The following is a 22,346-nucleotide window of genomic DNA, read 5'->3' as shown; positions in this document are numbered from 1 at the left end:
ATAAATATATATTATATATAATTATATATTATAAATATTATCTATAAATATATATAGTATATAGTATATGATATATAGTACACATATTGTATATAATACAGTATATGTTTTTTATACATATGTATAATATGTATGTATATATGATATCATATATGAATGCTCCTGGATTTGATGTATTACAGTATACTACAGTATATATATGTGATTATATATATTACTACTACTGCAATATATATAATATGTACTGGTATAGTCACATATACCAACAATATATATATAGTCATTACCTATTTTCATTCCTCATACACTTAATTCATAGCTCCAAATCTTTTGAAATGAAAAATAAAAGTTCATTTTATAAACTATCATCATGCAGCACCAAAGTAAATACAGGCTTAAAAAATGAAATAGATTTTAATGACACCAAACACATCTAGCCCTCATTTTGCCTTTCAGTTTGAATGGCCAGCTTTACAGGAAATTCTATAATCAGGAAAACACCCGTCATCAGCAAATGTGTAATCTACATATGCAGACAGTTGTTTTAGAATTATAAATTAAATATCTGCTGAGTTTTTTTTTTTTTCTGGGTTTTAAACCAAAACTTCTTCTATTGCCTATTCTTGCTATAAAGTACAATGAATGTTTAAGCCTGACCCTCATCACAGATGTTTTCAGAATTTTAAGGCTATAAAAAGTCTACTGAAAGAATTATCTTCCTTATGGCTTTTTCACACTGAGTACTTGAACAAAATGGCTAAACCATTCAGATATTGACCATTTAATACTAATCACAAAGAAGACATTCAATAATTGTTGCACTGTCAGGTCTATTGTTGCTTCATCATCACCTTCAACACAAAATTTTAAAATGAGATTAAAATTAGAAAAAAGGGTTTCTAAGCTGTTTGTTAGAAAACCTGTTTCTTTTTCAATTGCTTAAGGGCAGCATTAAATTAAGAAAGATCAAAGGGTCCCTTCTGATGTATGAAATTAGTGCTTCTAAAACAGGAAGAACCAGACTTCCACTTACTCTTTAAAAAGGCGCATTTCAATTGAAATCCATCCTCAGATAGATGAATTGCCTTTTCATCAGACTGAGAAAGTAGAGATGCTTTGGTGTGGCTTATTAATACAAGGCATGCATAAAACCCATTTTGTTTCTATTTTTGCATGCTGGGTGATATGGAGATAGAAAATATTTTATAAGACCAGAACTTAGAAACTGTACAAATTTGTTTTTTAAATTGCAAGCCAGAAAAAGAAATATTGATATAGTTTGCATGACTATAAAATGTCTTGATCAGCATTTACCCGAGTATTGTCTGAGAACAAAACATCCTTGAAATATTCTGTTAAACAAAAACAAAAACAAACAAATGAAAAAAGATCTTCAAGGTCAGGTAAGCCTGGGTTATGTCACCCTCCAGAGTCCTCCCAAAGTAGCAGGACTAAACGCTCTGAAAAGTCCTGCAATCCAAAACCCTCTTTCACCACCACTCTTTTCACCCAGCGTTTCCTAAACATATATCACCATAGCACATTTTCATTCTTCAGATATTGACATTCTCAGGAACTCATGAACCATATAACACTTCAGGAAAACCTTCCTGGATAATTAGTAGACTTTTGTAACAGAGCTCAAAGGTCAAAATACACAAAGGATGTGGTTACACTATCCCTCTGAAATACCCAACTGATCTTTTGTTTCAAAGAAACCAATTTGACAGGTCTTACCTAAAAACGAAGTCGGATTTATCTATTTCAGCTCCACAAAGAGACTTATTCAGAATTCCCCCATTTCCGACCACCGCACACTGATTATAAGGGTAGTCCACAAAAGGCTGGGACTGGTAGGAGAAAGTGAAAAACTACCATGAAATACCATTCATTTTAGAACCATAGACATCAGCGTAATTCTAGCAACTTAACTTTTTATACATGCTAAGGAGAAGAATAAGAACAAGGGACCAGGTGCAGTGGCTCACGCCTATAATCTCAGCACATTGGAAGCCTGAGGAGAGTGGATCACCTGAGGTCAGGAGTTTGAGACCGGCCTGGCCAACATAGTGAAACACTGTCTCTACTAAAAATACAAAAGTTAGCCAGGGATGGTGGCAGGCACCTGTAATCCCAGCTACTTGGGGGGCTGAGGCAGGAGAATCTCTTGAACCCAAGAGGCAGAGGTTGCAGTGAGCCGAGATCACACCGTTGCACTCCAGCCTGGGTGACACTGGGAGACTCCATCAAAAAAAAAAAAAAAAAAACAAGGAAAAGCAGCAGCACAGTTTGCTAATCAATTTATTATGACTTAATATAAAACAGCAGCCCAGTGCAGTGGCTCACATCTGTAATCCCAGCACTTTGGGAGGCCAAAGTGGGCGGATCACAAGGTCAGGAGTTAAAGACCAGCCTGGCCAATATGGTAAAACCCCTTCTCCACTAAAAATACAAAAATTAGCTAGGCATGGTGGCAGGTGACTGTATTTCCAGCTGCTGGGGAGGCTAAGGCAGGAGAATCACTTGAACCTGGGAGGCAGAGATTGCAGTGAGCTGAGATCGCACCATTGCACTACAGCCTGAGTGACAGAGGGAGACTTCATCTCAAAAAAATGTGTGTGTGTGTGTGTGTGTGTGTATGTGTGTGTGTGTGTCTAATGTGTATAGTGTGTGTATATATATGTAAAATAAAATAAAAAATCATTATATGAACCTAAGTTTCATTTCTCTTGAGAGAAACAGACATCATATACAACATAATGTAATAATACAAAATGCAGTTATCATGTATTTTACATGGCATAATTAAGGAAAAAAATTAGAATGGCAAAATCCCACATTCCGCCTTCTTGATAAACAAGGACATTTTCAGCAAGAAAGAGAAAATAAAGAAATTAGGAAGCAGCATTAAATCTATTCTAAGGCATAAAATTAATAGGTGATTTAGCAAAAATTTCCTATGCTTCTTAAATAGTTAGACCTTCAGGCTCAGTAATGGCATTAGATTTATGTCTGCCGTCTCTGCGAATGACCAGACAGCGTGCTTCAGGGAGGCCTACCAACTGTACTGACATATTTCAAATTAATTTCCAAGACCTCAATCTTTTTTATTCCTTTTAGGACCCGACCTGCTTACCCCAGAAGGTTTCCTATTTTCCCCAAGTTCTCCACGGCCTGAAATCTAACTTTTCAATTCAGTGGTGCACTTCCACTTTCCTGGTCACTTTCCGTGAAGTAATGATGTGACCTTGGGCCCACAGCCAGGGTCCCCGCTCATGCTTCTCTGTGATGAGGTCCTGATCCACTGATTTTGTCTCTAGGATTAAGGTGTAAGTCCTCAAGAGCAGAGAGGATGGTTATTAGTTTTAATTTCCCCTCATTTTTCCCTTCTGATCTTGCACAGTGCAATGTGTATAGCTTTCAATACTCATCTCATGAGCTTTCGACAAGCTCTCCCACCTTCTCACCAGGTGGCTTTGAGGGTAAATCTTATTTCTTTTGCAAAACTGGTATCATGGTCATTAATTTACTGCACATGTGCAGAATGAACCTGGCCCTGGCCTGTAACCGTTGAAGGGGCCACTAGTACATATTCAGGAATTTTGTGAGCTGGTATTTAACTATTGGTAACTAAAAATTTTCCAGGATAGGGACACTGACACCACTGAAGTTGCCAAAGTTTACAAAAGCAAGGCACATCACCCTTGCCAAAGGCACTTTACTAGCCCCACTGGCATTAGCCCAGGCTGATGTGGTTCTGAGCAGCCGAGAGTGACAGAAGATGCCCCAGAACCACCATGGCTGCTGTCTGCCCTGATGCGGGCTCTGAGAGCTGCCCAACTAGCATAGAAACTCGGTTTCAGTACATCTCTCTTTGTAGTTTTGTCTTTGAAATGTAAAAGTCCTATTGAACTTTTTATGCAAGAGGCACTATTTGAAGTACGTAATTTATTAGCACATTTAACCTACACAGCAAACTTTTGAGTATTTTACAGATGGGAAAAGGCAGGCATGAGTCCAAGTAACAGCTAGAGAGTGGCAGGACTGGAATAGGAACCCAGTTTGCTCCAGAGCACATGCCTTAAACCACTGCACATTATAGTTTCTCACAATTCTGTGGATTAAAATAACTGAATAACGTGTCCTATTTCTTGTTATATCTGCAATGCCTAGCAGAGTGACTGGCTCTAAAAAGAACAGTTCTCAGTTACATCAGGCTATTTCATGTCACTCAACTTCTAGGTCAAGATGTCTTCAGCCAGTATCCACTAAATGGTGCCAATATAAATTCTGAATTGTATAGATAGGGTAGGATGCAAAAATGCAAATAGGCTCTTTATGGCATAAAATAGAAAAGATTACTGAAAGAAACATATCTCACATTATGCACTCACAATAATGAATGTTTTTCTCCGGTTTCTTGGTCAACTGAGAGGAAAACATCTATATGCTTTAGTATCTCATGTTCAGTAAGAATTTAAATAAATTACAAACCGCAATGTTTCCTTAAATAAACCTCCTAAGAAAATGCAAATTTGCACGCTCCACAGCCTGCTCATTGCTCACTCGGGTTGAAAATCGACTTTTTTTTTCTTTGCAAGTAACTTAGCAAAGTTTGTAGAGGAAGTGGCTCCACATCATTTCCGGGAAACATTTAATGCAGTCTTCCTGTGTGCTCAGCAGTTCGTGCCAGGGAGTTGCATGCAGAAGGGCAGAGTGAAGCAAGGTGGGAAAGAGGAGCTCCCCACCACGAGCCCCGTCCATGGAAGGAGAAGGCTAGAGAAACACACACAAAAAACGGACCTGGCTCTGCAACTGGTGCCGTACTGACTGCAAAATTTCCTCTCCTCAGTTAAAAAAAAAATCAGTGTACATTTGGAAAGCGGAGGCAATTACCAGTTGCATACATATTTGTCAAGTCTTCATTAAGTTAATCCTTTCAAAGCGCCAAATGAGAGGTAAAGTAGTTGCTGCTCCTCTGTTCTGGTCAGTCAAAAACAAGGCAAACACTGGCAAAACCTGCATGGATGAATGAGTGAAAGAGTTGCTCACTGTCAAACTTTCCAAGGCTTTCCCTGATAGGAAAGATAAACTGTGGGGATTCACTCAGGGTGGTGGCAAAAATATGAAGGGAAAAATATTAGAGAAAGTTATAGAATATAGTCTCAAACCCTTTTGGAAAGCCTAAGGGTCTTTTCTACAGTTCTTGGCTGAAGGCAGTCAGTCTCTTCGCAGGAGCCTGAGAGATGAGGGTGCAAATACAAAGGAATGTGAGTAGTTTACCTAAGTAACTTGTTTACTCATGTGGTCTTAACACTAGCCTTTGAGCCAGATAACCCTCTGGGGAGGTTAGTGGGGTAGGTTTACCAGGGATATTACCCACTAATGGTGTTTGCTTTGGGCATGGACTCTTTCTTTTAATCTTTTCACTCCAGTGGTGTTGACTCAAGCCTTTGTCAATTAAACTTTACTGAATAAATGCAAGTCTCACTGGCTGGAGGGGCCCAGTGGTCACAACTGTTTACAGCACTCTCCAGGGTGCCTGTAAGCCACCGGTACACACTCAGTCAAACTGTCCAAGCATAATATCTGTGGGTGAGTGTACTTTATTCATCCGTCATTGAGTCAGGGTCTGCAGGACAGACCCCCGCAGGTGGTGACCCCAACAATACTCTTGCCTTATCATCTTTTCAATCACTGCTCATTTCAGTGCATCATGAGACTGCTTTGAGTTATAATTTTTGTCCCCTTTTCCTTCCAGAAAATTTACAGTATTTTTCCTCTATCATTTTCTATTTATTTCTCACTCGTGCTCAGCAAGTTATTCTTCCTCTGAATCCTAATATATAAAAAAAACTGGAACAACTTACATAAGCAACAAAAAATTAGCTGAAAGAAGTCAAGGCTCCAACAAAAGAAAACTATATGAGTCTCATATCCCACAGCTGGTACACTGCATATAGAGAGTGATCCCATTTTGACCATCTTGACGTGGCCTAATTGCTTTTTAATCAAATCATAGAAAGATGCTGGAGAATGTATGTTTATAAGCAATGAGATGTTTATGTTCTTCAGAGCCAAAATTTCCCCAAGTCGAGTTTCTCCTCACTGTGTCAAGCAGTTTTAGATCATATCATTACTCATTTTTCTAACTTTACAAATAGGTAATGAGTGCATACATGTACTGGGAAATGTCCTAGGGGTTTGGGATACATCACTAGACACAGAAGAAAAAAAATCTCTATCTTATGGTGGGCATGTTTATTGACTATAAATTCTTACATGTTTACCTCCCAAAGATGAGCCACATAAACGCACTGTTCCTTGTGAAGAAATTGATTTAGTCACCATAACTGACAATTGGAAGAATCTTATTTGAGGAGAAAAATGGCCATCTTCACAAGCCTCAGTAACTACTCAGCAGAAAGCCCAAGTGTCTCATCTCATTTGAAGAAGAGTCTGGAAGACTCAGAACTAGAAGAGCTTATCATTTAAGATATAAATATTCCTTCCCCACAGAGCCACACTGCATTCAAAAGGTTCTGTTTAAAAAATGGCCCACTATCCAAATTTTATACGGCATAACAGTGTGGTATGTTAATTAATTCCATCATAATTTTAAGTTATAGCTTAAAGTAAGAGAAAATTCACCTGGAATGGTAACACAAATAACACACCACAAATCTTTACTCACCACTGGAAACATATGAAAAATGTTCTCTTTAATTGGGATTTCTTTTTTGCTTTCCACCTCGTAACTCATGTTAGTCCCAACTGGAGTGTTATTCTGAGATACAACAAAGTTCTGAACAGCATCACAGCAGGAAGCAAGTTTTGCTCTGCAAAGGATAAGAATAAAAAGGAAGCAATGGTATAAGATTAAGAAACCAAAAATAGAGACCACAATGGAGGATGCAAAGGAGGATTTTGCCATACTGACTTTCAAAAAGAAGATAATTATTCACAAAGATGACTTTCTTTTTTTTCCTCCAGGCTCTATATCCCTTGAGGATTGAGACTGACTTTCTTTCTGTCTTTTGCTTTAATCTTATTTTAACTTCTTTTTAAAATTTTTCTTATTTTACTCTAAGTTCTGGGGTACATGTGCAGATCATGCAGGTTTGTTACATGGGTTTACATATGCCATGGTTGTTTGCTGGACCTATTAACCCATCATCTAAGTTTTAAGCCCTGCATGCCTTAGATGTTTATCCGAATGCTCTCCTTCCCCTTGCCTCCACCCCCTAACAGGCCCCAGTGTGTGATGTTCCCCTCCCTGTGTCCATGTGTTCTCATTGTTCAACTCCCACTTGAGTGAGAACATGTGGTGTTTGGTTTTCTGTTTCTGTGTTAGTTTGCTGAGGATGATGGCTTCCAGCTTCATCCATGTCCCTGCAAAGGACGTGATCTCATTCTTTTTATGGCCGTGTAGTATTCCATGGTGTATATGTACCACATTTTCTTTATCCAATCTATCATTGATAGGCATGTGGGCTGGTTCTATGTCTTTCATATTGTAAATAGTGCTGTAGTAAACATGTGTACATGTGTCTTTATAGTAGAATGATTTATATTTCTTTACATATATACCCAGTAATGGGATTGCTGGGTCAAATGATATTTCTGGCTCTAGATCCTTGAGGTATTACCCACACTGTCTTCCACAATGGCTGAACTAATTTACATTCCCACCAATAGTGTAAAAGCACTCCTATTTCTTTACAGCCTCACCAGCATCTGTTTCTTGATTTTTAATTTTTTTTTATTTTTTGAGAAAGAGTCTCTCTCTGTCTCCCACGCTGGAGTGCAGTATCATGATCTCAGGTCACTGCAACCTCTGCCTCCTGGGTTCAGACAATCCTCCTGCCTCAGCCTCCTCAGTAGCTGGGATTACAAGTGTGTACCACCCACACCCCACTAATTTTTTTTTTAGTAGAGACAGGGTTTCACCATGTTGGCCAGGCTGGTCTAGAACTCCTGACCTCAAGTGATCTGCCCACCTCAGCCTCCCAATGTGCTATTTCTTGATTTTTTAACAATTACCATTCTGACTGGTGTGAGATTGTATTTCACTGTGGTTTTGATTTGCATTTCTCTAACAATCAGTGATAATGAGCTTTTAAATTATGTTTGTTGTCTGCATAAATGCCTTCTTTTGAGAAGTATCTGTTCGTATCCTTTGTCCACTTTTTGATGGTGTTGTTTCTTTTTTTTCTTGTAAATTTGTTTAAGCTCCTTGTAGATTCTGGATATCAAACCTTTGTCAGATGGGTAGATTGCAAAAATCCCATCATGCAGGTTGCCCGTTTGCTCTGTGCTGGTTTCTTTTGCTATGCAGAAGCCCTCTAGTTTAAAATCAGTGGGTAAAAATTACAAGCATTTCTATACACCAACAATAGACAATCAGAGAGCCAAATAATGAATGAACTCCCATTTACAATTGCCACAAAGGAAATAAAATACCTAGAAATACAGCTTACAAGGAATGTGGTGGACTTCTTTAAAGAGAACTACTAACCACTGCTCAAGGAAATAAGAGGGGACCCAAACAAATAGAAAAACATTCTATCCTCATGGAAAGAATCAATATTGTAAAAACGGCCATACTGCCCCAAATAATTTATAGATTCAGTGCTATTCCCATCAAACTGCCATTGACAATCTTCACAGAATTAGAAAAAACTACTTTAAATTTCATATGGAAATGGAACCAAAAAAGAGTCCATATAGCCAAGATAATCCTAAGCAAAAAGAACAAAGCTGGAGGCATCATGCTGCCTGACTTCAAACTGTACTTCAAGGCTAAAGTAATCAAAACAGCATGGTACTGGTAGCAAAACATACATATAGATTAATGGAACAGAACAGAGACCTCAGAAATAACACCACACATGTACAACCATCTGATCTTCAACAAACCTGACAAAAATAAGCAATGGGAAAAGGATACCCTCTTTAATAAATGGTGCTTGGAAAACTGGCTAGCTGTATGCAAACTGAAACTGGACCCCTTCCTTATACCTTATACAAAAATTAACTCAAGGTGGATTAAAGACTTAAATGTAAAATCAAAACCATAAAAACCCTAGGAGAAAATCTAGTCAATACTATTCAGGACATAGGTATGGGCAAAGACTTCATGACAAAAACGTTAAAAGCAACTGCAACAAAAAGTCTTTTTTTTTTTTTTTTTTTTTTTGGTGACAGAATCTTACTCTGTCCCCAAGGCTGGAGTGCAGTGTACAATCTCAGCTGACTGCAAACTCTGCTTCCCGGGTTCAAGCAATTCTCCTGCCTCAGCCTCCTGAGTAGCTAGGACTACAGGCAACTGTTACCATGCCTGGCTAATTTTTGTATTTTTGGTAAAGACAGGGGTGCCACCATGTTGGGCAGGCTGGTCTTGAACTCCTGGCCTCATGTGCTCTGCACCCTCAGCCTCCCAAAGTGTTGAGATTACAGGCGTGAGCCACTGCACCTGATAGTTTTTTAAAATCTCACTAGACTTCTAGCTGGTCCTGGATCGGAGCTTGGTGACTTGGCAAGATAAATGGCAAAGCAGTTAAACATACTTATACTCAGCTAAGGACCTTCTCACCAATGGAGAATGCTCATGAAGATAACATTTTTAAAAATACAAACTTTCTTCTGATGATACTGTTATAATATTAAAGACAAAAAATGAGAGGATACATTATAATGATTTTATAATAATTACAAAATACAGAAACTAAGTAACAGTATGACAGTCACTAATAAAATATATAATCATTTATTATGAGACAACCCCAGTGGAAAAGAGAATTATCTAATAAAATGAATTTTTAAGTGAGGTGAATTTAAAGTTGCCATTCCGTATAGAAAGCCCAGAGAAGCATAAATAATTACCAAGCTATATTTCAAAATGATTAACATGGAGTGAAACATTATTATTAGAATGCAGACCTAGGAAGTGCTTTCAAGGGTCACCCTGTGGCAGGTGTAGATGTAGAACCACTTAGAATTCATACTTCATGTCTTTAATTCTCCAATGATGTAGATTCTTTAAAGTCTCTTGATAATTATTCCAGGATTTAATTAAACAAAGTCAAAGCGATTTCTGCATTTGCACAATGAAACTACGTCTTAATGTAAATCTATTTTCCTTGTTAGGTTTTCATAGATTCTCCTTATAAAAATACTTCATGTACTTGAAAATGGAAATCAAGCAAAGCTTTAGCCTTTTTCAATCTTGAAGGGTTTATGGAAATTTCTCTTCTCTCAGGTTTTCCTCATAGGACCAGTTTTTCATTATTTCAGTCATCTTGTTTCTCTTTAAATCTCTACGTATTTCTCCATATTACTTAAAAATCTGTATCCAAGCTGGATCGAATCATAAGACAAGAGACAGTGAATATTTACCAAGAAATGTTGATGATAGTGAGTCATTAGAAATAGTCTGCCTTTGGGCCACACTTCTGTTATTGGTTTGGTCCTGAAAAGTCAACTTACATATATGTTTTTACTGAATTTTGCCCTTTTGAAAAAATAGAATGCTCTAATTTGTCAAGGTCATTTTAAACTTACTCTTCTGAATTCCAATAATTCTCAAGGCATGAAAAGTAAAAGTGATATTTTCACCTCAAACTTAACGCTTTCAACAATACTTCTTACCAGTTAACTCAATTAAGTTAAAATATTCATTAAAATAGTATATCCTTCTTAACTGGATTCTGTCACCCACTTAATTTCTTTTTGTATTTTACAACCTACCGTTTAGAAAAGATAGTTCACGGAGATTTACAAAAGAAAGAAAATGAAAATGAAATGGTATGTAGTGAAAAACATGATACTAAGTAGTTTTTAATTATACATTTAACTTGATAAAAACTTGAGTGACATATTGCAAATTCAGAAATTCTTAGGTGTATATAATTTTTAATGGCTCTTTTATCTAGCATTTTGAGAAAAGACAACACAATAAATTCTCATTTATCTTTGGCAAGTAATTTCTCGAAGGATATTCAGGGCCTACAAGAATATTGCATCAGCAAAAACATTAAATCAGGTCTCCCCTTAGGCTTTTTCAAAATATTGAGTTTTTGCTGACTTCTTTTTTTTTTTTTTTTTTTTTTTGAGATAGTCTCCCTGTGTCGCCCAGGCTGGAGTGCAGTGGTGGTTCAAGCTGTTCTCCTACCTCAGTCTCTCAAGTAGCTGGGACTACAGCCATGCACCACCATGCCTGGCTTATGCTTTGTATTTTTAGTAGAAATGTGGTTTCAGCATGTTGGCCAGGTTCGTCTCAAGCTCCTGACCTCAAGTGATTTGCCCACTTTAGCCTCCAGAAGAGCTGGGATTATAGGCCTGAGTCACTGTACTAGGCCTTTTTCTGAAATTATGTATTTTAAATATCGTATAAAATTTCCAAACCTATAGGAAAGTTAAAATAACTGAACAATAAGCACTTGAATAACCAGCAGTAGATTTCACAATTAATTTTTCACTATATTTGCCTTATTGTGTATTATCCACTAATCCAATTTCATTGTTATAGTTGTTGCAATGCAAAGTAAACTGTAGATCTGAGTACACGTCACCTTAAACACTTCCTATCTCCAGACCCTCTACCAAGCCCCAGAGGACACTTTTGTGATGATTTTTCACCATAGATTACTTTTGCCTGTTCTAGTATATGAACATAATTAATTATATCATATGTATGCTTTTTTTTTTTTTTTTTAATTGAGACGGAGTCTCACTCTGTCACCTAGGCTGGAGTGCAGTGGTATGATCTCAGCTCACCGCAACCTCCATCTCCCAGGTTCAAGCGATTCTCCTGTCTCAGACTCCTGAATAGCTGAAATTACAGGCACCCGCCAACACACCCCACTAATTTTTGTATTTTAAGTAGAGACAGGGTTTCACCATGTTGGCCAGGCTGGTTTTGAACTCCTGACCTTAGATGATCCATCTGCCTTGGCCTCTCAAAGTGCTGGGATTACAGGTGTGAGCTGTCATGCCTGGCCTACATATATCCTTTTAGGTAAGGCTTTTTTCACTCAGCCTAAATGTTTTCTGAGATTCATATATGTTGCCATGTGAGATGGTTTGGGTCTCTGTCCCCATCCAAACCTCATGTCGAGTTGTAATCCTGTGTTGAAGAAGGGGCCTGGTGAGAGGTAATTGGATCACAGGGGTGGATTCCTCCTTGCCATTCTCATAATAGTGATTGAGTTCTCACGAGATCTGGTTGTTTAAAGGTGTGTAGTGCCTCCCTCTCCTCTGTCTTCCTCCTGCTCTGGCCATGTAAGATATGCTTGCTTCCTCTTTGCCTTCCGCCATGATTAGCAGCAGTTTGTTCTTAATTGCTGGAGTAGTATTCCATGTTACAGATATGTACCAGAGTTGTTTTAGCCATCCCTCTTGCAACTTTTGAAGATCTCACTATCAAAAATCAACATCCAACCCCCAAAGCACTTGTTATAATCTCCCAGGAAAAATATCAGAATTATAATCTAAGATGTCATTTCTGAAACCTCCCTTTAGTCACAGGCTAAGGGGACTTTTCCAGCTTTTATGTGCAGTGGTGGAGTGATAAGTGTATGCTCTTTGTCACTCTCCAGCTCATCCGTGTGGCAGATAGTAAGACATAGATTTGGTATAAAGCTGAGCTGCTTACAACAAATAAAACAAATGGAATTTTTATCTCTATTACTCTATTTCCCATTACCCCTGAAATCAGAGTCAGTTCTTATCTTGGGTGACTCTAAAGCCAACTAGACATGTTCACAATAATGGGTATGACCATTGCTCCCTTGTTGGTAAAAGGGAAAGGATACATTAAAAAATGGAAGACACTGTGGGTATTCATCAGAAATCCTGCCATTTCCATGACACTTCAGTTGTCTATAATGCAAGGTTTCACCTTCCACAGCAGTAAATATCCCCACCAGATTAACAGGCCCAAGCCTTAACAATCACAGATGTCAAAACACTGTACACTTTTGCCATTACCCCCACCCTATTTCCATAGCAAGCAAGGAGGCTTAAAGATGAGAAAACTGGCGTTGAGAGAGGGTGAATTAAACGACCAAAGCATGCAGGTTGTAAACAACTCAAACTTTGTCTTTTGACATTTCACTTCTCTGCATTTTACACTAGAGTATGTTTTAATTGGGGGAAATGCCATTATCTCAGCCTCTTCCCCAAGGATACTTTCCAAAATGGTACCACCATAGCATACGTACTTGTTCCCAAAGTAATGCTGGTAAGATCTTGCTGAAAACCTGCCTAGAGTCCATTCAAAGGCTATCACACGATTTACATATAACTGCTTCAAAGCCTATATAACTGAGACATTTGAGGCTCTCCTTTTACATGGAAGGTGTATAAGCTGCCCTATGGGACGAGGATTATCAGGTGACCCGAACAATGTGCCCTAAAATAAACTGAAAAGAAGACCCTGTCTTGATGAGAATCTAACTCTTGCTGCATTTCACCTTCAGCAATTTCCTGCATGCAACCCAGGTTCAAAAGAGAATGCATTGCCTTCCATATCCCCAGGAAAGAATTGGGACTTTCTGTACTGCACTGCATTCTAGAATTCAGGAGAGTTCATATGCTTTGAAAAATGCTTAACTTTCAAGGAGTAGGTTGGTTCTGGGAGAATCTGACTTAACGCCTTTCACCTGGATCTATAAAGATGGAATTGAAGATATACAAAATCATCTTTGCATCACAGGTCAAATCATCTTAGCATTACAAATCCCTTTTGAGAAAGGGATCTTTACTAAAATTATAAAAATTTCTTTTTGTTTCTTCACTGTAGGTGTTATTTTCTTTTTCTGTTTCTTTTGTTTGTTGTTTGTTTGTTTGTTTTTGTTTCAAGCCTCAGGTCAAAATTCTTCAGTTCTAAATGCAGTGCTTCCTGGATTTCCATGAAGCGTTAACCAGTACTTAAGCCTGACAGATCACAGAAAGCTAGGGCACCTGGAATACTAATGACCTAAAGGGCCAAGCCCATGGCCCCCAGGTACCTCTTCTGTTTATTACACTCTGAGACTCCCTAATGAGATGTGGGGAGGTTGGAGATGTAAGGTAGAGGCTGCAGGCCTTTTCCAGGTACTGATAAAGCGCTACCTTTCCAGAATTCATTCTCTATGATTCTAATGAAGGTCCTAGGAAAAAGAGTTTTAAAATGTAAGCACCAGCAGAAAGTCAAAGGGTTTATTTACCATCTAAACCATTTCTAAAATGGCAATATTTCTTTTTCTTCACGAAAACATAACACATGTAGGCCAACAACCCACTACTTGCCTCTCTCCTGTTGATGCCCCTCTTTTGCCTCTCTTCTTGCCCCATTTGACATGTAATTCATGGACTGACCAATAATAACAATAACCAACATTTGGTACATTGCCACTGCATGCTAAATATTTTATGTAGATTATTTCACTTAAGCCTTGCAATAACCCTACAAAATAGAAGCAATTAACAGTCTCATTTTATAAATGAGGATAACTTAGGATCATAAAGTTAAGAAGGTCATATAGGACATATTCATTCATTCATTCATATTTATTTAGCATCTATTAAATATTGAGCTCTATGAGAGGTGCTGGCTACACATTGGTCAATAAATTACACACTGTCTCTGCTTTTATTGTGTTTGTGATCCAGTAGGGAAGAAAAAAAAAAGGTTTAGAAAGATGACTTGTAAGGCAGTAAGTGGCAAAGCCAAGATTCACACCTAGAATTCAAACTCTTACTCCAAAGCCCACTGCCAGGGCATGCCCCGCAAATAACCATGGTATACAATGGGGGAAATTAAAATGTTCTTATCTGAGCCACCATATCTTACAACCCAAAATATTTTTCTAGAATTCTCAAGTTCATACTTGAAAGAACTTATTTAACAAAAAATAAAAGAGCTTTCTGGGCTCAAAGGGCCTTTCCAGCCGGGTGTGGTGGCTCATGCCTGAAATCCCAGCACTTTAGGAGGCTGAGGCAGGTGGATCATGAGGTCAGCTCAAGACCAGCCTGGCCAAGATGGTGAAACCCCGTCTCTACTAAAAATACAAAAGTTAGCTAGGCATGGTGGTGGGTGCCTATAATTCTAGGTACTCTAGAGGCTGAGGCAGAGAATTGCTTGAACCCGGAAGGTGGAGGTTGCAGTAAACCGAGATTGTGAGACTGGTCTCCAGCCTCAGTGACAGAATGGGACTCCATCTCAAAAACAAAAAAAAACAAAACAAAAGGGCCTTTCCATTGCTGTCACATAGTGTAGAAGATCCATCCTCTGTACCCTAACTGCCCAGCCTCCACAGACAATCTTCATGTCCCAGGGACTGTTCTAGACTTTGCAGGAGTCTGTGTGTTTGCCTGTTGGGTTGTATTGGGCAGCTATGGGAGGCGAGGCCCGGAGAAGGTGAGAGAGAAAGAATCATTTGGTATTGGAGGTTGAGAACAAGTCATCTTTGGTCAGAGGCCATTGAAGGTGAGAAGAAGATTTACAGGCTTTCACTTGACTTGCTAGAACCCAGGAGTATGCATTCACTTTCCAAAACACAAGTGTGATCTGAAACTGCATATTTAAAGCAACTGTGGCTACGAAGAGGAGAGAGATACATGCTGTTCTATACTGTTCAAAACCATGCCTGGTGTGCTTGGGTCTGTTGTGGAAGTTTGACTTTTAAAGGCATTTGACAAACCAGGGCTGGTCTGGAGGGAACAGATTGAAATCCATGGCAGTTGAAAAACTAATAACAGCCCGGCTGGAGAAGAGCAGATTCGGAGTATTCAATAGCTCTCTTTGAATATTTTAAAGATTATAAGGTGAGGGAATAATTAGATTTAACTTCTGTAGCTTCAAAATAAAAAACTAGGACTGATATGGACTGAATGCTTGTGTCTCCCCAAAATTAGTATGTTGAAACCCAAAGCCCCAGTGTGATGGTATGAGGAGGTGAGGTCTTTGAGAGGCGATTAGGAATAGAGAGGGTCATGAGGGTGGAGCGCTGATGAATGTGAGGTTAGAGTAAGAAGTTGGCTGTCTGGCCGGGCGCGGTGGCTCAAGCCTGTAATCCCAGCACTTTGGGAGGCCAAGGCGGGTGGATCACGAGGTCAAGAGATCGAGGCCATCCTGGTCAACATGGTGAAACCCCGTCTCTACTAAAAATACAAAACATTAGCTGGGCATGGTGGTGTGTGCCTGTAATCCCAGCTAGTCGGGAGGCTGAGGCAGGAGAATTGCCTGAACCCAGGAGGCGGAGGTTGCGGTGAGCCGAGATCGCGCCATTGCACTCCAGCCTGGGTAACAAGAGTGAAACTCCGTCTCAAAAAAAAAAAAAAAAAAAAAAAAAAGAAGTTGGCTGTCTGCAATCCACAAGAGGGCCCTCACCAGAACTTATCAGAACCATGCTGGCACCCTGCTCTTCTACTTCACAGCCTCCAGAACTGTCAGAAATAAATGTTGGTTGTTAAAGCCACCCAGTCTACGGCTTTTGGTTATGGCAGCCCAAGCTGACTGAGACAAAGACCGATACACAGAGCAATTCAGCACACATTCACTGACCAGTCAGCAGGGATGTCCATGGCCCAAGGTTGTGCTGTTACAATTTGCAAAGTATTAAATACAAATATGAATAAAACATGGATGGGTCTTACCCTCTGGGAGTTTAAGTGTATTAAGAGAGACAGACACAAAGCATCACTGGTATTTCAGTATCATTTCACTATAACATGAGGCTATGAGACCAGCACAGAGGAAAGGCGCTTAGCCAACCTGGGAGTTAGGGGAGTTTTTGTGATGGAGCTGTTAACACAGCACCCAGCACACAGGAGGCGCTTGATACATATTTCCTTACTGAATGAATAAGCCTGTGTTTGAGGACAATTCTTTGGGTCATATAGGATGGATGGCAGTGGAAGGAAATCAGAGGGAGGAAAGCCACCTGAGACATGACTGCAAGGCTTTTGCTAGAGTCACCTAATTAAAGATTAAAAGAACCTACATGGAACAATTTTAGAATTGAAAAGAGGAGGAAGGAGACTTGAGATATATTTATATCTCAAGGTGGAAAGAACAGCTCAGGCACAGTGGCTCATGCCTACAATCCCAGCACTTTGGGAGGCCAAGGTGGTTAAATCACTTGAGGTCAGAAGTTCAAGACCAGCCTGGCCAACATGGCAAATCCCCATTTCTACTAAAAATACGAAAATTAGCCGGGCATGGTAGCAGGTGCCTGTAGTCCTAGCTACTCAGGAGGCTGAGGTGGGAGGATTGCTTGAACCCGGGAGACAGAGGCTGCAGTAAGCTGAAATCGTGCCACCGCACTCCAGCCTGGGCAACAGAGACTCCCTCTCAAAAAAAATTTTTAAAAAGATAAAAATGATAAAGGCAGCAGGGCATTACTATAATGGTTTGATATGAGATGTTCTTCTTGGTCTTCCCCTAAACCTCAGTACTGCCAGGGGAATTCATTCATTTCACAAATATTCATCAATGGCATCCCAGGCATCTTGCACTGTGCTAGGCTCTGACGATATGCCAAGGAATGACCCAGACCCCCAGCCTGTCCTCACCTTGCTCCTGGGACACCACAATGTAGGTGAGAAGCAGAAGATGGAAGAAGCCACTGAACAAGGTAACAAAGGTGAACAATGGTTGTTAACTATGGTTCAGAAAGAAAGGTCAGCAAGATAGAGGGAATCTTTTCTCTACAAAGGGTCAGGAACCACAGGAAAGAAAATCAATAGATGGTTGTGCAAGCAAAGAACAATTTGATTCCCTCCTAGAGAGCCATAGAAAATATTGTATTCATAAGCTCATAAATGTTTGAAAAGGGAATCGAAAACTATTTAATGAGCTCAGAAAATAGTTTCTAAATTTCAGCTCTGATGCTATTGGTATCTGCAGAAGAGAGGTGGAGAGGTTAAACAGAAAGAGTAAACTAAGACTGTGCAGAAACCAAGGGGAAAAAAGAAGAAGAAACCGATAAACATTGCATGAAACGGAGGAGGAAAGAAAAGTGGTGGACACATGAAATAAAACACAGAAAGGAAGCCCTGAGAAAAACGGAAGAGATGAAGACAGAAGGCAAAAGACAGTCACCCACAGGAAACCAAGGACACACAGATGAAATAGACATGAAATAGATAGAAATGCAAACACATGGTCACAGAGGAGCAGGTTTACCCAGACAGAATATTCAACAGAAAGGGGCCAGAAAGAGAGAGACAAGATAGAGACTCAGATAGGAGCATAAAAAGGGAAACGTGTGTTTGAGGCTTATGTCTATAGATGCATAAACAATAACAATAAAGGCATGCATGGCTTTTACTGTCTGAAGCACTCTTCCAAACACTTTATATATTATTTAATCCTTATAAGAGCCTTATGAGAGAAGCACTATTATCATCACTGTTGTTGTCCCCATTTTTCAGATGTAGAAGCTGGGTCACAGAGGTGAAGTTACTTGCCTGAGGTCACACAGCTAGCTGATGACATGACTGAGACTTGAACACAGGCAGTCTAGTCTTAATAGCTGTGTGCTCTGAATACTTCCCTATATTCCTCTAATTGTTGTCTAATGTATGCACAAATAAACCATGGCAAAGATGCACAGAGGGGGGAAAATCAAGAAGAAAGCCCACATAGTGACTGTCACAAGACATGAATAGCCTCTGTTGTATTAGTAAGTTTTCACGCTGCTAATAAAGACATATCCAAGACAGGGAGGAGGTTTAATGGCTTCACAGTAGCACCTCAATGATTTAATTATCTCCCACTGAGTCCCTCCCACAAAACGTGGGCATTATGGGAGCTACAATTCAAGATGAGATTTGGGTGAAGACACAGCCAAACTGAAGGACTGTGTTAAGGAAAATTGCCTGTGTTTCAAAGGCAGGAATTTCCCCTCACCATACCTCCATCCACGCCCCTATCCGGGAATGTAAAGTTCTTTATCTAACTTTCCTGTACACGGGCTAGATAGAAATTCCAGGTGAGCTGCTTTGGTTCAGAAAGCCCACCAAAAACCCTCGGAGGAGGGGCTCTGTTGTGGGCCCATGCAATCAATCCAGCATCGGAATTACAGATCAATAACACCAGAGGAAGTTTGAAAGACCTCCTCTCATTGGACAGGAACATGAATGAGGCGGGAATAACTTCAGGGTTCAAACTCCACTGCTCCTTACCTGTGTGGATATCCCCTTCGGACTCCCCTCCCACAGAAGCGTGGGAGCTCTCCTGCTCTCTCTGCCTAATAAATTGCTCTCTGCTAAACTCTTTGGGTACAATGTATATTTGAACAGTAAGCTCACCGGCCGCCAGGGCCCTTTCCCCATTCCTGGCCAAGTGAGCCCAAGAACCTGGGACACCCGGTTACATCTTGGCGAGCACAGAGAGGGAGCTGAGCCCCTGCACCACGACCCGGTTACAAAGCCATATCATCTGTCCTTCATGGGAAAATACCTGTATCCTGGGAAATTTTGGAAATTGTGATTAAATATTCTTAAGCTATGCTGAATGTTCACAGCTATATGCATAATAAAAGAGGGAAACAGGGTCCAAATCCCTCCCTCTCAAGGGCCAGGGAAGACCCAGCCAAATACAGGTTAAGGGGCTGCAGGTTGGAAACTGGAGTGCAGGGAGTCAAGGCTAAGGCTGAAAATCCCTGCCCAGGCAACAGATTGGCTTGAGGCTGGGTAGAAACTCCTGCAGAAAAGATAGGATGGAAATACTCAGAAGAACAAATGTAATTCATATAGACGTGAATGGATAAAGAAATGAAGCACTCACTACCATTCTCACTACTGGGAATATAACAGAAAAGAAAGACAGAGAGCTTCTCATGGAGAACTTTTAGCTGGTAAGAGAGAGAAAACAGTCAACAATCAGAACTTGGTGCCTTCAGTCTACACTGCAACAGGGGGAGGAAGAGGGAAGAGGTGGGCCAGGCCGGGCCTACTGTATACCTCTAAGGCTTAAGAGAAAGAGCTGGGAGGGGTGAGACTGCAGCATGAAAGCCCACTTCCTTTTGTTACAAGAGTGGACTTTTGAGACTGAGATGCCTGCAAGTGTAAACGGGGGAGCCCATGGGGGAGCCCATGGCAGAGCCCACGGTTCCTGGAGCCGTTCAGGTGCTGCTCTGAGTGAGATATCCACTCTCTTGAATCCTTAATCTTGGGTTTATATTTTGCTGGTTGCATAACAAAGCAAAATACCAGCAAGCTTGGTTGAGTACAATTCCACAATCATGCAAGCCCAAGGAGCTGGGCCAGTTGTGGGGTCAGAGCATGTTGGAAGGTACCTAAGCCACCCAAAGTTTGGGGACGTAGCTTCCCAGAAGATGCAAAGCTTAAGCTGAAAACTTAAAGATACACAAAAGTAGCCAGCTAAGGCAGGAGAAGGAGATGGAGGGGCAAAGACTGTTTGAGAAGCAGGAAAGGGAATGTGAAAAGCCTGGAGAGAGAGAGAGAGAGAGAGAGAGAGAGAAAGCATAGAATGTGCAAAAGTCTGAAAGAAATCCTGTGTGGCTTGAGAGATGGAGTACTAGGTTGAGGATACTGCAGAACTATATCAAGAGTCTCATAGGCATCACAAAGTCAACAATATGGCTTTTTTCTATGGGAAAAAGCAAAGTATTGAAGGGTCTTAGTTATGGACGTGACACATGGTATATGCATTTTAGGATGTGCACCCTGGCTTCATTGAGGTCCAATTAGTAGAGCTGCAGAAAGACCCCACTAATCAGTTAGGAGGATAGGGAATGACCCAGTGTTGCAGATAGTCTCCAAAGATAGCCACCATCAACTCTTTCTCTCCCTACATGCACATGTCCAGAAATGAAACCTAAAATTCCTCCCCTTGAATCTGGGCTGGCCTTAGTAAGTACTTGAACCAGTAGAATGCTGCAGAAGAATTGACATTCTGGGATTTCCAATGCTGTGTCATAAGAAGTGTTGTGGTTTCTGCCTGGATCTCTTAGAACATTCATTCTCTAGACAATTCCTCAAGGAATCCAGCCTCCATGCTGCAAGAAGCTCAGGTCACATATGGAGGCTCCTTTCAAGATCCTTAAATGGCAGCCCTAGCTGAATTCCTAGTAAGCAGTCAATGTGTGCTTACACACAAGGCTGATGTGTGAGTGCGTCATCTTGGACATCCAGCTCAGGCAAGTTCTCAGATGACTCCAGTGGACTGCAAGCCTATGAAAGCCCTCCATTAAGCATTCTCTGGGCAGTGTGTGGTGGCTCACATCTGTAGTTCCAACACTTTGCTGAGGTGGCTGGATGACTTGAGCCCAGGAGTTGCCTGGGCAACATAGGGAGACCCCATCTGTACAAAAACTCCAAACATGAGCTGGGCTTGGTGGCATGCTCCTATAGTCCCAGCTACTCAAGAGGCTGAGACAGGAGGATTGCCTGATCATAGGAGGTCAAGGTTGCAGTGAGCTGTGATGGTGCCACTGCACTCCAGTAGGGGTGACAGAGTGAGATCCCGTCTAAAAAACAGTAACAACAACAAAAGCAAAATGGTGCCTTTAAGATGTTCTAGTATGAACTCATTCACTTACAGGAAAGACCAAATTTAAAAGAAAATGAAAGATTAGGGATAATAAACAAGAAATGTCAATAATAGAATACATGAAACAAACAAGACACATGGAGTTAACTTAAAGCTGAGCCTAGAAATCAGACTGTACTCTCCAACCCGCCCCAACTACTAGTTCCTATGGTGAGCCTTGATCTATTTTCTGAACCAACTAGAAAGGTTCTTTGTTCCTCTTGATGCACTCCATAAAACACATGGCTCAGATTAAGCAGGTCTGTAAATTAAATAAACACACACACACACACACACACACACACACACACACACACTCAAATGAAAACTTATACATGTGGTTAGTGCAATGAAAGTGAATTTCAAGATAGGACAGCAGCCACGACTTAATCGGGTTGTGCAGGGAAGGCTGCCCTGAGGAAGGGATAACTGGTTTTAAACTGGCTGCAGCAGGGGCGGAAGTGGTTGGAGCAATGTGGCCAAAGTCCATATTCCTTCCAGTTATTGCACAAGAAGTAGATGAGAAGGATTCACCATCGTTCATGGTGACCAGTTTGAACATCATGGAATAAGTAGAAGGTACTATGATAGAGTGAGTATAGACAACTCCTTCCAGAATACACTCCCATGTTTATTGCAGCTTGATTCACAATAGCCAAGATGTAGAATCAGCCTAAGTGTCCATCAATGGTTGAATGCATAAAGAAAATGTGGTATATATACACAATGGAATAGTATACATCTGTAAAAAATGAGGAAATTCTGTCACTTGTAGACAACAAGAAAAAACCTGAAGGACATT

General features: G+C 40.3%; 1 protein-coding gene across 1 annotated transcript in view; it reads right to left on the bottom strand.

The window, feature by feature from the left end:
• Positions 1-22,346, bottom strand: part of ST8SIA6 (ST8 alpha-N-acetyl-neuraminide alpha-2,8-sialyltransferase 6) — a 136,124-nt gene that overhangs the window by 11,037 nt on the left and 102,741 nt on the right. The window contains exons 5-6 of the mRNA XM_032244130.1: positions 6,695-6,839; positions 1,738-1,850 (exon numbers count right to left, since the gene is read on the bottom strand). Coding sequence (XP_032100021.1) covers positions 1,738-1,850; positions 6,695-6,839 — 258 coding nt within the window. The remainder of the gene's footprint in view (positions 1-1,737; positions 1,851-6,694; positions 6,840-22,346) is intronic.

The sequence above is a fragment of the Sapajus apella genome, unplaced genomic scaffold, assembly GCF_009761245.1.
Source record: "Sapajus apella isolate SASKATOON/1434 unplaced genomic scaffold, GSC_monkey_1.0 scaffold53, whole genome shotgun sequence".
Classification (NCBI taxonomy): Eukaryota; Metazoa; Chordata; class Mammalia; order Primates; family Cebidae; genus Sapajus; species Sapajus apella.
This window is presented reverse-complemented; position numbering and strand designations above follow the sequence as displayed.